At 44.9% G+C, this 16478-nt stretch overlaps 1 protein-coding gene across 1 annotated transcript in view; it reads left to right on the top strand.

Annotated features, from left to right (window-relative positions):
* The window catches only part of megf6b (multiple EGF-like-domains 6b), a gene marked incomplete at its 5' end in the record, with an annotated part of 72264 nt that overhangs the window by 36001 nt on the left and 19785 nt on the right, over window positions 1-16478 (top strand). Inside the window, 9 exon segments of the mRNA XM_080494804.1 lie at window positions 148-270; window positions 7785-7910; window positions 8903-9025; window positions 9626-9748; window positions 9853-9990; window positions 11902-12024; window positions 12141-12263; window positions 14763-14933; window positions 15608-15739. Of these exon segments, the coding sequence (XP_080350930.1) occupies window positions 148-270; window positions 7785-7910; window positions 8903-9025; window positions 9626-9748; window positions 9853-9990; window positions 11902-12024; window positions 12141-12263; window positions 14763-14933; window positions 15608-15739 (1182 nt within the window).

Here is a 16478-nt window from a genome sequence, read left to right as displayed (position 1 = left end):
CGGGCTTGGCAGCACTTCTGGATTTGATTCTCATGAGCAATTTGATTCTCGTAATGAGAGGATTTAGCCCAAATTACACTCATTTCTCTTCTCTCTCTCTCTCTCTCTCTCTCTCTCTCTCTTCTCCCCCCCTCCCTCCCCCTGCAGATATTGACGAGTGCCAGGTCCATAACGGCGGCTGCCAGCACAGATGCATTAACACCCGGGGATCCTACTACTGCGAATGCCACCCGGGCTCCCGCCTCCACGTGGACGGCCGCACCTGCCTCGGTGAGCCACAAGGAAAAATAAAACGAGCGCACCCCACGAGAGGGTTTTCTGTTCAACCGCAAGTCCTTAAAAGCAGCAGACTTAGAAACACGCCGTCAAGCGACCGGCTGGACGACGATCACCTCGTTGGGTCCAATTAGAAAAGAGTGTACGGACCTCCGGAGGCGCTTCCTAATCCCGCCTCACTCCGTTCAAGCGCTCACATTAAACAATGAAGCTCTGTTTCCAAAAGCTACTGGAAGGTCTTCTGCTCTGTTCTGCCGCGATTATTCCTTCGTATTATTCTGAAACGCAGCCACATATGGGTTTTTTTTTTAAACCGACGCACTTAATCATGCCGACCACATCCAGAATTCCTCAGGCGGACCGGTTCTGACCAAAAAAAAGCTCAATTTGGACGAGAAGAGTTGCCTTCAAAACCACATTCGGTACAGTTAATGCAGCTTTTCCCTTCCATGGGAATTGAAATGGGATTCGACTGGAGCTGCTTCGTTTTTGAAGCTTCTCTTCTTTTCTTTTTCTTTTTCTTTTTTTTTTTTTTTTTCCGCGAGTGAATCGGCTCCAACGCCAACAGAGCCATTTCAGTCCCGCCGCTTGCAAGACATTACTGCAATTAAAGATTAAAGTGCTGACATGTTTACTTTTTCTAATCGTCGAATATTCTGCTGACACGCACATTTTCGAAGGTCGTCGATGTTTCATTCCCAAAATAGGAAGCAAAGTGGAACTTGCAAGAAGAGAGGAAGAGAGAAGACAGTTTTATCTCTCTTTTATCGGAAATTCTGAGAAATTCAAGTAGGGAAGTCAAACGGTGAGATACAAAACAATGCATTAAAGTAATTTAGATAGATAGATAGATAGATGGATGGATGGATGGATGGATGGATGGATGGATGGATAGATAATTACTTTATTCATCCCCGAAGGGAAATTGTCTTGTTGCAGCAATCTGGTACATAGAATATTATAAAATACAATAGAATAGTAATAAAAGTAAGAAATAAAAATATCTGGGTATAAGACATAAAGTAAAACACAGAACGGAACATGGGCACTTAGAAATAAGACGAGATAAAAGCAAGATAAATAAATAGTAAGGTGCAGTGGCAGAGCCATTAGAAGTACCATTATATAATAATAATAACAATAATACAGATAATAACAATGTGTAATAGTGTATAATACTCGTGTATAGTACTACTAATAATGGTAGCAATAAAATAACAATAACAACAATATATATATCAGTAGTAATAATAATAATAATAATACCAATAGTAATAGTGTACTTGCACATGTATAAATATATGTATATGTACATGCAATATGCCATATGAAATATATGATATAATCTAAGTATCAATGTAATTTAGTCCAGGTGATAAAGGTGATAAAGGAATAATGCAGACTTATTGATAAATAAATTGCAGTAAAAGTGCGTTAATTATTATTTTAAACGGTGAAATGAACAAAGCCTGGAGTGTTAAGTTTGCTTTAAACACGTCGATATTCTGGATTCCTCGCTTTTACAGACGACGAGTTCGCCCCACAAGCAGGCGGGACTGAGACAATCAAAAGATTTATATGCTAATAAAATGTATAAAATTTTAATAGGGGGCCTTTCGAGGGACTTTAAAACGGGGCGGACTCTTTCTGGTCCTCGCCAACACGTCTGCAGCTGCATCCTGGACGCGAGGCAGCTGGTGGTTCTCCCGCCGAGCCGCCAGGAAGCACGGCGTTACTCTTGTTATTGTGCTACGGCAGGAGTTTCACAGCTTTAAATCAACTCGGGGGGGGGGGGGGGGGGGGGGTTTAGAGCTCTCGCGCTTTACGGGCTCGTGATAAGATCGAGTTCAAACAAGGACTTTATCGTGTGAAGTGGTTCTTTTAAGAGTGAGTGTTGACCATGAGGTGAGCTGGGAAATACGAAATATCTCAAAGGCGAGAGGAACAATCACACCTCAATTCCCTAAAATCTACTGGCATTAACATCCAACCAGCTATTAGCTCCAGCTTTACTTTACTTCATTTTTTTTTTTTCTTACTATAGTATGTCTATTGTACTTATTCTACACTTTGCCGCCCCCCCCCCCCCATCATAGTTTATTCTCCTTGTATCTCATCCTATTGTATATTTTACTTTAGAACTTATTATACTTTATTATAGGTTGTGATTTTTATCTTGTTTTTTAGTCCTATTGATAGTCTTTGCATATAAGATTCCTCTATTCTACTAGCTGTTTGCACAGTCCTTGTCTTTCCTTTCCTCATGAGTGTCCTTAAGAGCTGAATGTACGAGTAAATTTCTCCACTGTGAGATTAACAAAGGCGTATCTTATCTTATCTTATATTGAGATTATCTCGTTTTAAATGACCTCCTTATTACCTGCCTAAAACATGACGGCGTTTCCTTTTGTTTAAAATAAAGTAGAATCTCATTTGTGCCCAACATACAGTTTCTTTTATCGGGAAAACACCAAATCGTTCCCCTGAATGTGGTTCCAGTGTGTGGATTTGACCAGAGGAGGCGAATGGAGAAAGACGTGCGCGAACCGCAAAGTACAGCTTTTTACACACAACGTGCAATTAAAGGATCGTCCGAATGAGGAAACGATTACACACGAGCTCAAGTGAACGTCCCCGGGGATTTGGTTCTTGTAGCGCGGTCTGATAACACGAGTAGTTTTTTTGCTCCAGCTGCCGTTTTTTAACCCGAAGCTGCTCGGATCTGCGATTTCAACTCCGCTGTTTTGTCTAAAACGGAAATAAGAGTTTGAGTCTCGGGCCAAAGAATTAGCTCTGAAGGTGATGTTATGACAAGGATGCAATCAGGTGACGCTGCGGTTTATCCACTCAGTACGGACAAGTGAATTACGTTGCTGTTATTGTTGATAACACATAACAAAAAAAAAAATGCCCCTTGTTGACTCTGACTGACCGCGGATTTAGATTTTCCCTCCATTTCCACTCACACATAAACCTCATTATCTCAGTCCGTGTGGCGTCCTTCCATTCAGCCTTCACTCTTCCTGGACATTGTTCTCGTCTCCGCCGATGCGTCAGTGAAAAATTCTCCAGGAACGGCTTTAAAAGAAAAAAAAAAAAAAAACCAAAACAAAGTTTAGCACTTGGCCCTGGTTGTCTGCACTCAGGAATGTATACAGAACGTCCAGCGTGACGGAAATCGTCGTGTGTTTCTTGGCTTATTAAAGCAGAATTTCTTAGCAGGGACCCGTCTGTCCCCGAGAGGCTTTTGTGTGACAGCTGTTGCGTGACGGGGTGACGGGGTGACGGGGTGACGGGGTGCACAGCTCACATGTGGACCGACTCCCAGGTGAAGCTTATCTGTGATCCTGCATATCCGTCTGCTTTAATGCAGCCAGACGGCAAAAAAAAAAAACAAGAAAAAAGCCCGTCTTGAGAGAAATCCCAGGCTGAAATCACACTTGTCAGTTCCAGGGGATGAAAATAGAGATTTTTTTTTTTTTTTGGCATCCAAAACAACATGGCAGCTTCTGGAATCAAGGGGCCGCACATACCAATCAGCACTGAGTCACACTGGAGGGAAAAACATGAAATGGAAAAGAGCGGATTCCTTCAAATCAATTCAGGGTCGCTCTGCTCGTCTCCTCCGGCTCTCGGAGGTCAGATCCCCCCACAGCAGAGGTCACCTTCCCCCCACAGCAGAGGTCACCTTCACCCACAGCAGAGGTCACCTTCACCCTCAGCAGAGGTCACCTTCCCCCACAGCAGAGGTCACCTTCCCCCCACAGCAGAGGTCACCTTCACCCCACAGCAGAGGTCACCCTCACCCTCAGCAGAGGTCACCTTCCCCCACAGCAGAGGTCACCTTCCCCCCACAGCAGAGGTCACCTTCCCCCACAGCAGAGGTCACCTTCACCCCACAGCAGAGGTCACCTTCACCCCACAGCAGAGGTCACCTTCCCCCACAGCAGAGGTCACCTTCACCCCACAGCAGAGGTCACCCTCACCCCACAGCAGAGGTCACCTTCCCCCACAGCAGAGGTCAGATTCCCCCCACAGCAGAGGTCACCTTCCCCCACAGCAGAGGTCAGATTCCCCCCACAGCAGAGGTCACCTTCCCCCCACAGCAGAGGTCAGATTCCCCCCACAGCAGAGGTCACCTTCACCCCACAGCAGAGGTCACCTTCCCCCACAGCAGAGGTCACCTTCCCCCCACAGCAGAGGTCACCTTTACCCCACAGCAGAGGTCACCTTCCCCCCACAGCAGAGGTCACCTTCCCCCACAGCAGAGGTCACCTTCCCCCCACAGCAGAGGTCAGATTCCCCCACAGCAGAGGTCACCTTCCCCCACAGCAGAGGTCACCTTCCCCCCACAGCAGAGGTCACCTTCACCCCACAGCAGAGGTCACCTTCCCCCCACAGCAGAGGTCAGATTCCCCCACAGCAGAGGTCACCTTCCCCCACAGCAGAGGTCACCTTCCCCCCACAGCAGAGGTCACCTTCACCCCACAGCAGAGGTCACCTTCCCCCCACAGAAGAGGTCACCTTCCCCCCACAGTAGAGGTCACCTTCCCCCACAGCAGAGGTCACCTTCCCCCCACAGAAGAGGTCACCTTCCCCCCACAGCAGAGGTCACCTTCCCCCACAGCAGAGGTCCCCTTCACCCACAGCAGAGGTCAGATTCCCCCCACAGCAGAGGTCACCTTCCCCCACAGCAGAGGTCACCTTCCCCCCACAGCAGAGGTCACCTTCACCCCACAGAAGAGGTCAGATTCCCCCCACAGCAGAGGTCACCTTCCCCCACAGAAGAGGTCAGATTCCCCCCACAGCAGAGGTCACCTTCCCCCACAGCAGAGGTCACCTTCCCCCACAGCAGAGGTCACCTTCCCCCCACAGCAGAGGTCACCTTCCCCCACAGCAGAGGTCACCTTCCCCCCACAGCAGAGGTCAGATTCCCCCACAGCAGAGGTCACCTTCCCCCACAGAAGAGGTCACCTTCCCCCCACAGCAGAGGTCAGATTCCCCCACAGCAGAGGTCACCTTCCCCCACAGAAGAGGTCACCTTCCCCCCACAGCAGAGGTCACCTTCCCCCACAGCAGAGGTCACCTTCCCCCACAGCAGAGGTCACCTTCCCCCCACAGCAGAGGTCACCTTCCCCCACAGAAGAGGTCACCTTCCCCCCACAGCAGAGGTCACCTTCCCCCACAGCAGAGGTCACCTTTACCCCACAGCAGAGGTCACCTTCCCCCACAGCAGAGGTCACCTTCCCCCACAGCAGAGGTCACCTTCACCCCACAGCAGAGGTCACCTTCCCCCACAGCAGAGGTCACCTTCCCCCACAGCAGAGGTCAGATTCCCCCCACAGCAGAGGTCAGATCCCCCCACAGCAGAGGTCACCTTCACCCACAGCAGAGGTCACCTTCCCCCACAGCAGAGGTCACCTTCCCCCCACAGCAGAGGTCACCTTCACCCCACAGCAGAGGTCACCTTCCCCCACAGCAGAGGTCACCTTCCCCCACAGCAGAGGTCACCTTCCCCCCACAGCAGAGGTCACCTTCCCCCACAGCAGAGGTCACCTTCCCCCCACAGCAGAGGTCACCTTCCCCCACAGCAGAGGTCACCTTCCCCCACAGCAGAGGTCACCTTCCCCCCACAGCAGAGGTCACCTTCCCCCACAGCAGAGGTCACCTTCACCCACAGCAGAGGTCAGATTCCCCCCACAGCAGAGGTCACCTTCCCCCACAGCAGAGGTCACCTTCCCCCCACAGCAGAGGTCACCTTCCCCCCACAGCAGAGGTCACCTTCACCCCACAGAAGAGGTCAGATTCCCCCCACAGCAGAGGTCACCTTCCCCCACAGCAGAGGTCACCTTCCCCCACAGCAGAGGTCACCTTCCCCCCACAGCAGAGGTCACCTTCCCCCACAGCAGAGGTCACCTTCCCCCCACAGCAGAGGTCAGATTCCCCCACAGCAGAGGTCACCTTCCCCCACAGAAGAGGTCACCTTCCCCCCACAGCAGAGGTCAGATTCCCCCACAGCAGAGGTCACCTTCACCCACAGCAGAGGTCAGATTCCCCCCACAGCAGAGGTCACCTTCACCCCACAGCAGAGGTCACCTTCCCCCACAGCAGAGGTCAGATTCCCCCCACAGCAGAGGTCAGATTCCCCCCACAGCAGAGGTCAGATCCCCCCACAGCAGAGGTCACCTTCACCCACAGCAGAGGTCACCTTCCCCCACAGCAGAGGTCACCTTCCCCCCACAGCAGAGGTCACCTTCACCCCACAGCAGAGGTCACCTTCCCCCACAGCAGAGGTCACCTTCACCCCACAGCAGAGGTCACCTTCCCCCACAGCAGAGGTCACCTTCCCCCACAGCAGAGGTCACCTTCCCCCCACAGCAGAGGTCACCTTCCCCCACAGCAGAGGTCACCTTCACCCCACAGACTCGGCGTGGAGACGCATAATGGCGCCGTGGCTGGACATCAACTTGAGATGGACGAGTCTTGACAACTTTCTCCGAGTCCTAAAAAAAAAAAAAAAAAAAAAAAAACAGAAAAGAAAAAGAAAAGCCATCAATCTGTGAGAACGTCGGGCCCTTCGGCCTCCACCTGTAGTTTTCTGTGAGGACGTCCAGAAACACTCGTCCTCCTCGTCCACCGCAGGCGTCCTGCCGTTTATGTCCATCTGTGGTCGTTGGCGCGGCGCCGGATCCCACGAAGTCGAGCTTTACGACCTGCACAGGGATCGCTAGGAGAGAAAAAAGAGACTTTTACAAACAGTTTTTTTATTCATTTTTTTATTTCTTTGCTCAGTGTTCAACAAAAACAAAAATTAGCAAAATCAATTTTTCTTTCACAGATTAATAATTTTACAAACCGAAAGGCTGAAGTTAAACAAAGTTAAACACTCGTTTCGCCAAAATCCTTTTATCCTTTTCAAGACATCAAACTCTGAACTAATGTACCAAATAATATACTATATATATATATATATACTAATATACTATATCAAGTGAAAAATAATAATACATTTAATTTATTCAAGTATACACAATATATTATAAATACACATGTATATACATCATACTGTACAAATAAATAAATAAATAAATATATATATATATATATAGTTTATGAAGCACCAACAATTACACTTATATTCCTATGAGTATTTATATACTACTATTACTTTTTAGTTTCTGTTATTATTTCTATAATTGATCATATTATTAACATCCTCCTGACATTCTGAAACCTGGTTCTCATCCACTGCATCTCACTAAAATGACTCATGTTGGGATCTGCAGAGGATCAATGAGACCGAAAATGTTTTCCGTATTTTAATTACCTTGGATTTTATTAGGCAATCTAAACAAAATATTATGTTGTATTAAGTTTTTTTTTTCTCCTGGTAGTCAGGAAGCGACTCCTGCCGTTCATTCCAGAGTAATAGATTTTTCTGTGACGGATTTTATTTGAAATGTTTGAATAGAACCGTTTCAGTAACTCCGCCCTCTTCCTCCCCCCAGCCGTCCGTTCGTGTGCCGTCAGCAACGGGGGATGTGAGCACTACTGCGTCCAGCAGGCCGCCGCTCTGTTCCGCTGCCGCTGCAAAGCCGAGTACGTCCTGGACGAGGACGGCAAGCGCTGTCGACGTGAGTGAGTCCAAACGGCACCTCCACCACCAGACGGAGGTGCAGTAGTGATGCACTCCGGAACACCGTGGAGGCGTCAGAGTGACCATTTGATCAGGACGCTTAAAAAAAAAAATCAAAATATAATAATAATCTGACAGGACGTCTGGGCCGCAACCTGTGATATTACCCTGATAACATAAAACTGGAACGCAGTCCTTTTAATCTAACCCATCTCTCTCCTTATGAGCTGGAAAATCATATATATATATGATTTTCCGTCCTGATCTGCTGTAGCCACTCCTCCATATATATATATATAGTATATATATAGTATTGGTATATGGTAGAGGACCCGAGTTTGGAATATAAAAACAGGTGACCGGAGGGCGAGAGGGGAATTTTATATAAATGTATATATATATATATATATAGTGTATGAACAAACCATATTAGTGTGTATATATATATATATATATATATATATAGTGTATGAACAAACCATATTAGTATATATACTTGATATAGTATATATACTAATATACTATATCAAGTGAAAAATAATAATACATTTAATTTATGCAAGTATACACAATATATTATAAATACACATGTATCTACGTCATACTGTACAAGTATATATATATAAATAAAATTTGATTGATTGATTGATTGATATATATATTTATTTATTATATATCAATCAATCAATCAATCAAATTTTATTTCTACAGCCCTTTACAATCACCCAGTGGCGTCCAAAGTGCTTTACAACAAAGCTATAAAAACAGCACATTAAGAAACAAATATACGAATAATACATAAAAACAACAAATAAATAAATTCCGAATGCTTTGACTTTGTAATCTTTGGCCTCAAACGTGTTCCTCGAATGCGACTGGTGCTGAAGGTTCTCATCCCAGACGGGTTTCTACAAGTTAAATACACAGCAGAGGTTCACTGATCACTTCTTTAAAGTTTCCATTGTGGGGGGGGGTGATTTCCTCCTGCAGTGCAGAACCCGTGTGCGGACCAGAACGGAGGCTGTCTACACGAGTGTCGCGTCGACGGCGGCAAAGCTCACTGCGACTGCAAAGCCGGCTTCACGCTGGCGCAGGATGGGAAGACCTGCGAAGGTAAACGTTCACCGGGGAGAGTCGTTTTTTAAAAAAAAAAGCTGGCGCCGAGTCGAGAGTCAGGACAGAAACCGTCTGATTGTCGTGGTGTTCTTTTTTTATTGGTATTTTTTCAGTGAAAACTGAAAAAAGATTAGAAACAGAAGGACGGGATTCACGTTTTTATTTGTGAATTAATGCCGACAAATGTCTCACGACGCGAAATCGAAAGCACACGGACGCATTTCAAACGGCCGCCTGTCGTAACGCCGTCTGTCAGCTTTGATTTTTCGAGATCAAACTGGAAAAACAACAAGTGGTTCACTGATAATGAAGTATAGCTTCTGAGGGGGGGAAAAAAACTAAACAATGATGAATTTATTAATGAAAAGAAGATGCCCATGTTGTCAGAGTCTGCGTCCGCCAACAGTTACTAAAGCATCAAAGTCGTAATCGAAATATCTTCTGTAGTTTTATTTCAAGCAGAAGGTATTTCTTTTGTGTGAAGCACATATGGTGGCCATAAATGTGAAACTGTTGCTGGACACATGAATTTATTCGTCTTCTTTCTTTTTTCTGCATACCTCCCCCCCCCCCCCCCCCCCCCCCCCCCCCACCCAGATATTGACGAGTGTGACACGGGGGAGGCCAGTTGTGCTCACGACTGCTTCAACACTCTGGGCTCGTACGCCTGCGTCTGCAGCACCGCCTACGAGCTGGGGTCGGACGGGAAGCAGTGCTACAGTCAGTCTTCCCCGACACTCACCTGCCGCCACACACACACACACACACACACACACACACTCACACACACACTCACACACACTGTGATCTTCGCCGCCCCGAAGGAATCGAGATGGAGATCGTCAACAGCTGCGAGACCAACAACGGCGGATGTTCGCACCACTGCCGCCATTCCACCAGCGGGGCCGTTTGCACGTGTAACCATGGCTACAGGCTGGACGACGACCTCAGGACGTGTGTTGGTAAGACCCCTCCCCCCCCCCCCCCCCCCCCCCCCCCCCGTGCCATGTTTTGTTTATTTCAACCGGTGCGGAAATCAACAAGTCACCAGAAAGTGTCATCCATCGTCTCAACTCTTCCAACTTCGTCTCGTTGGTTTAAAAAACATTTTCAAAGCTCCTCCTTGATTCTCCTTCATTAGAATGTCGGATCCTAGGAGCTACATTCAGAATCTGCTGTGTCTGTGTGAGCTGGACTGGCTCCGCCCACAGACACGCCCATCTATGGGAAGAGGAGGAGGTACTTCCTCTCCTGTGCCAGAGCAGATCTGCCTGATTGTGGGAGGAGTCAAAAGGGGGAGGAGCCTACCTTGATTGTGATTGGCTGGACCCCCCCGATGACACTATATAGGGTTTGATTTCTGATTGGCTGCTTGGAGCAACACACTTTTTGAAAGAGAGAGAGAGAGAGGACACTCTTTCTTCACTTCTGGGGCGTCGTTCCAGATGTGGAGACGGTCAGTACTGCTGGAAAACCTCGAGAAAGTGAACTTTGCGTAACATTACCCTTTCATTTTAAATTTCCAGAGCAGCAAGAAGTTAATAAAAACTGGCGCCGGGACAGATAAATCCCTCATGTGGCACACACTCCTCCTGCAACATGTATATATATAAATATATATGTAATGAACAAACCAGTCGACTCATTTATACTTCAGAGCCTCCGACTCTAAAAGGCTCTTTCATATCCAGTGAATGGAATTTTTTGAAAGTTCCGTTGCTCCCATCAAATACAAAACTGACTTATGTTTATTCCTAACACCGGGAAATGTTTTACTTCTGATACACTCCCTGTGTCTTGCTGTTTTGCAGTGGCAGCCTGTTTCTATGTAGTTTTTAAAGCTATTCTTGCAACAAAACCCACCATGATAGAGGTAATCGCGTCATTCTTGACTTTTAAATGCTTCAGAAACAAGCGAGCCAAAAGCAACATCATGAAGACAAGTATAGAGTTCAATGAATATCTTTAAATAACAACCTTTGTATTAGACGACAGTAGTTCTACGAGGACGGAGCTGAAAAAAACTTTGAAAATAGAATCAAAAATAAGAGACGATGCCAGTTATACAGGAAACATGTAAATGACACTCTAGATCAGTGTTTTTCAACCACTGGTGTTTCCTCCAGATCGTCAGCTGAGCCGTGGGAAATTATCACATTTCACATTTTTTTCTAAAAAAAAACCTTTGCTCTCACAGCGACAGTGTGTTGCAGAGTAATCCTGTATAAATACTCTTCACCACTAGAGGGCAGCACAGAACTTTGCCGGTGAAATGTAAAGTGACAGACGTCAGTGTGGTTCATCTCCACCTCCTGCTACCATCTTGTATCAAAGTACTGTGTCAGTGACAGTGATGGAGAAGTTTTTGAAAACCAGGATCTCAGCTCTTCATCCATCAGGTCCAGGTTTCACACTGAGGGAGGCACTATTAAAAAAAAGTCCTTGCTTTCTGGATTTACTGGATTCCTGTTGATAAAACTTTGATGAGAAAGACTTTATATTGTTAATAGAGGCTACACAGTTTAACATTTTAACATTTTCGGGTGGCGGAGTGCCTCCAGATGTTTCCAAACAAAAAAGTGTGTCTTGGCTCAAAAAAGGTTGAAAAACACTGTTTTACAGGGTCTAAAGTGCAGAGAAATGCTTTCTGACAGGCTGTGTGAGTAACGCTGCAGCGCTCCTGATGCCAAAAGACTCATAAAAGTGGATCTCAGCGACGTTTGCAGAGAAAATGTCTAATTTTAGTGCTTCTTTCCTTCTTGTTGTAATTTTAACCTCTGATCGGTTACTGAGCGTGAATAACACACGTTGTCGGTTTTTCTCCACGTGCAGGGAAAAATATATTCTCATTTTTCGCTTGTTTTGTTTGGCAGATGTTGACGAGTGTGGGGAGCAGACCTCCTGCTGTGAGCAGGACTGCACCAACTACCCCGGCGGTTACGAATGCTACTGCTCGGCAGGATACAGACTCAACTCGGACGGATGCAGCTGCGACGGTACGTGTGAACAATTAGCCGAGGTGCCGGTTGTTGTTGGGTTTTTTTTTTCACTAAAACTGCTCCGCGGCTTCGGCCCAATCTCCCGTATCCCGTTCTGCTTGCCTGTCGTTCAGACGTCGACGAGTGTCTGGCCGGCAACGGCGGCTGCGATCACACGTGCCAGAACAGCGCCGGCTCCTTCCAGTGTTTCTGCCGCCGGGGTTTCCGTCTGGAGGAGGACCGGCAGTCCTGCATCCGTGAGTCGCCGCGATCAAGGACAGAGAGAGAGAGAGAGAGAGAGAGAGAGTGGGCGAGTGTGAATCACAACACCAGGACCTGGCAACGTCGCCGTTTACGCCGCAACAAAACCAAGCCAAGCCATTTAGGAAAACAAAACAAAAACCAAAAAAAACACCTTTATTTGGCCAGTTACTGTTTTTGGTGACTGTTGTCTTCTTTCATGATCTTTGAAAATCTGCCACTTTAAAGCCATAAGATGTGTTTCGCATCGATCAGTTTGTCAGTTTTGAAAAAGGCCATACGTGATATATAAATGGAAATATAAACTCCAGTCTTTTTAGAGTAGTCTCATTTAACGCTGGCATTTTATTTATATACATGATATATAAATGGAAATATAAACTCCAGTCTTTTTAGAGTAGTCCCATTTAACGCTGGCATTTTATTTATATACATGATATATAAATGGAAATATAAACTCCAGTCTTTTTAGAGTAGTCCCATTTAACGTTGGCATTTTATTTATATACATGATATATAAATGGAAATATAAACTCCAGTCTTTTTAGAGTAGTCCCATTTAATGTTGGCATTTTATTTATATACATGATATATAAATGGAAATATAAACTCCAGTCTTTTTAGAGTAGTCCCATTTAATGTTGGCATTTTATTTGTATACATGATATATAAATGGAAATATAAACTCCAGTCTTTTTAGAGTAGTCCCATTTAACGTTGGCATTTTATTTATATACATGATATATAAATGGAAATATAAACTCCAGTCTTTTTAGAGTAGTCCCATTTAATGTTGGCATTTTATTTATATACATGATATATAAATGGAAATATAAACTCCAGTCTTTTTAGAGTAGTCTCATTTAACGTTGGCATTTTATTTATATACATGATATATAAATGGAAATATAAACTCCAGTCTTTTTAGAGTAGTCCCATTTAACGTTGGCATTTTATTTATATACGTGATATATAAATGGAAATATAAACTCCAGTCTTTTTAGAGTAGTCTCATTTAACGTTGGCATTTTATTTATATACATGATATATAAATGGAAATATAAACTCCAGTCTTTTTAGAGTAGTCCCATTTAACGCTGGCATTTTATTTCATTTAAAGGTTCAGAATTAAAATAAAAATGTCTGTTCTGCGTTCAGAGAAGGCAAATTGATGAGTTTAATTCTGAAAGCATTCCACTGCTCTTTGAAGGAAAACTGAACCACAGGAAAACTCATTATTAGATTATTATTCTCAATACATATAATGTCAAAGAGGCGATGGATATTTTAATTAAAGGTTTGAGTGATTGCAGGTCTGTTGTGACAGTGGGCTGATATCTGGCCTCACAGGAAGTTGATCCCCGGTTCATGGCTTCTCTTTGTTAAGTTTGGATGTTTTCCCTCCGAGTCCAGGTATTCTGGTTTCATCCCATAATATCTCCCCCCCAAAATAAACATGCATTTGAGGTTAAGTGGTAACTATATACTATAAATTGCATATCGGTGTGTCTGTGAGAGAGACTGATGACCTGTTCAGGGTCTGTGGAGTATTTAATGGTAGTTCAGCGAACTGCACTCGAAGCAGAGCGTCACTTTGTAAACAGACACACTCACACTCATGTTCACACGTACGGCGAATTCAGAAACACTAATTCCGCTGTGCAGCGATAGAGAATAGAGAGATTCACAGCCACTGTCTGACACCATTCAACGAACCAGCAAACTTCATGTGGTCCAGCTTTCCTTCATTTAACTGTATTTAAAGTATTTCTTTATTTATATTTTATTTATTTATATTTTTTATTTAGAATTGTATCTGTTTATTTCTAATTTTAACTATGGATTTATTTATATTTTTATTTAGACATTTAGGATTTTATCATTTTATTTTTAATTGTATTTATTTATTTACTTGTAATTTCTTTTATTTATTTATTATTTATTTATAAGTTTATTTTTAATTGTATTTATTTTGTTAATTTGTAATTTCATTTATTTATATTTTATTTATTTATTATTTATTTATAAGTTTATTTTTAATTTTGTTTATGTATAATTTCATACATTTATATTTTATTTATTTATTTATTTATAATTACATTTTTAATTGTGTTTATTTATTTAGAATTTAACTTATTTACATTTTATTTATTTATGTATACATTTCTAGATGTATTTATTTATTTCATTTGCAAAGCACATTAACTAATCTTTCGTCACTTGCTGGGGCTTCATCAGTTCACAGGAGCTTGTCTGAATCACCTGCTTGTGACAACATGTGCACGTATAGCGTCCACGTGTACGTGCACGCACATTTTCTCATTTACGTATCAAACCGCAGTGAAAAGTCTTGCAATTTAAAAAAAAAAAACATTTCAAAAAAAACCAAGTCGTATTGTGTGATTCTGCCTTCACCTATTGTCAGCTGGGATCTACTGCTTTGGATAAAAGTCTTATAAAAGATGTATTGTTGTAAACTGAACTCGTCTGCCCAGCTCTTGAAGATGCAGTTGAAGCCCTCTCCAGCGGGGGTGCCATCGAGCTGCCCCTGGTCCGGCCCCAGCTCACCCTGCTGCACGACTACAGCCAGCCCCTGGAGCGCTACGACGACTACGAAGACGACGAGGGCGAGCTGCGGGCCGAGAGCAACCTGGCCGAGAAGTTCGGTGCGTTCACGTTAACGCGTTAACGAGTCATTGGCGTTTATCGCCGAGCCCGATCGTCTGATCGGCCGACTCCCGTCGCCAAGTCGTCTCACACACGCTTATCCCCGGCAGGGCAGGGACAGACTGCATGGTGGGAGTTAATGGCTTCACTTCATGTTTGTACATACTAAAAAAAAAAAAAAAAAACACAGCAGCCTCTCAGGCAGGAATGCTGAGGCTCATGAGTCCTGGCAGCGGGTCAGAGTCTGACGCCGAGAGTCAAAGGCTTCTGTTCCGTGTCCCCAGAACGCGGGGCAGCCGGTTGTGTAACACGCAAACTGACGTCAATGAAGGTGAACAAAGACACTCGCACGCCGAGTCTAAAGTGTTTGGACGTGCAAAGTCGCTATTGCAGTGGACTGCTTGTTCCCCTGAACTCCGTGTTTAGAGTTCCAGTGGCCTGAAGTGGTTCAGTTTCTGCATTAGGATCAGGACGTCAGTGATCCATGCAGCCTGTACTGAAACACTTGGGAGGCTGCAGCGGGGGCGGGGGCGGGGGCGGGTGGCGGGTTTTCCTTTACGGTTTGATTTACGGCTGGCGGAGCAGAGAAAGTGAAGGTTTCATTGTGTTTTATCTGCTCTGCGTGTGACAGCAAACATCTGGAAACGACTGCAGCTGTGTCGTTTGTGTTCAGTGTGTTTAGACGACACGTTCGGCAGCGACTGCAGTTTGACCTGCGACGACTGTTCTAACGGAGGAACGTGCAACGTTTGGAGAAACGGCTGCGACTGCCCCGATGGATGGACGGGCGTCGTCTGCAACCAGAGTGAGGAGTGACGACACCATACATAACGACACATAACGACATGACACATGACGACACCATACATAACGACACATAACGACACGACACATAACGACATGACACATGACGACACCATACATAACGACACATAACGACACGACACATAACGACACACAACGACATGACACATGACGACACGACACATAACGACAAATAATGACACATAACAACACGAAGCATAACGACATAATGACACATAACAACACGAAACATAACGACACGTAACGACACATAACGACACGATACAAAACAACATGACACAAAACGACACATAACGACACGCAACGACACATAACGACACGACACAAAACGACATGACACAAAACGACACAGAACGACATGTAACGACACAAAACATAACAACACGTAACGGCACATAATGACACGAAACAGAACGACACATAACGACACGACACATAACTACACATCACGACACGACACATAACGACACGAAACATAACGAGACGTAACGACATAACGACACGACGCAAAACGACACATAACGACACAACACAAAACGACACATAACGACACGACACAAAATGACACATAACGACACGACACATAACGACACAAAACATAATGACACGAAACATAACGACACGAAACATAACGACACATAACGACACGACACATAGCTACACATCACGACACGACACGTAACAACATAACGACACAACACAAAACGACACATAACGAC

Source organism: Blennius ocellaris (assembly GCF_963422515.1).
Source record: "Blennius ocellaris genome assembly, chromosome: 4".
Classification (NCBI taxonomy): Eukaryota; Metazoa; Chordata; class Actinopteri; order Blenniiformes; family Blenniidae; genus Blennius; species Blennius ocellaris.
The sequence above is the reverse complement of the archived record's forward strand: the minus strand, read 5'-3'. Positions and strand labels throughout refer to the sequence as shown.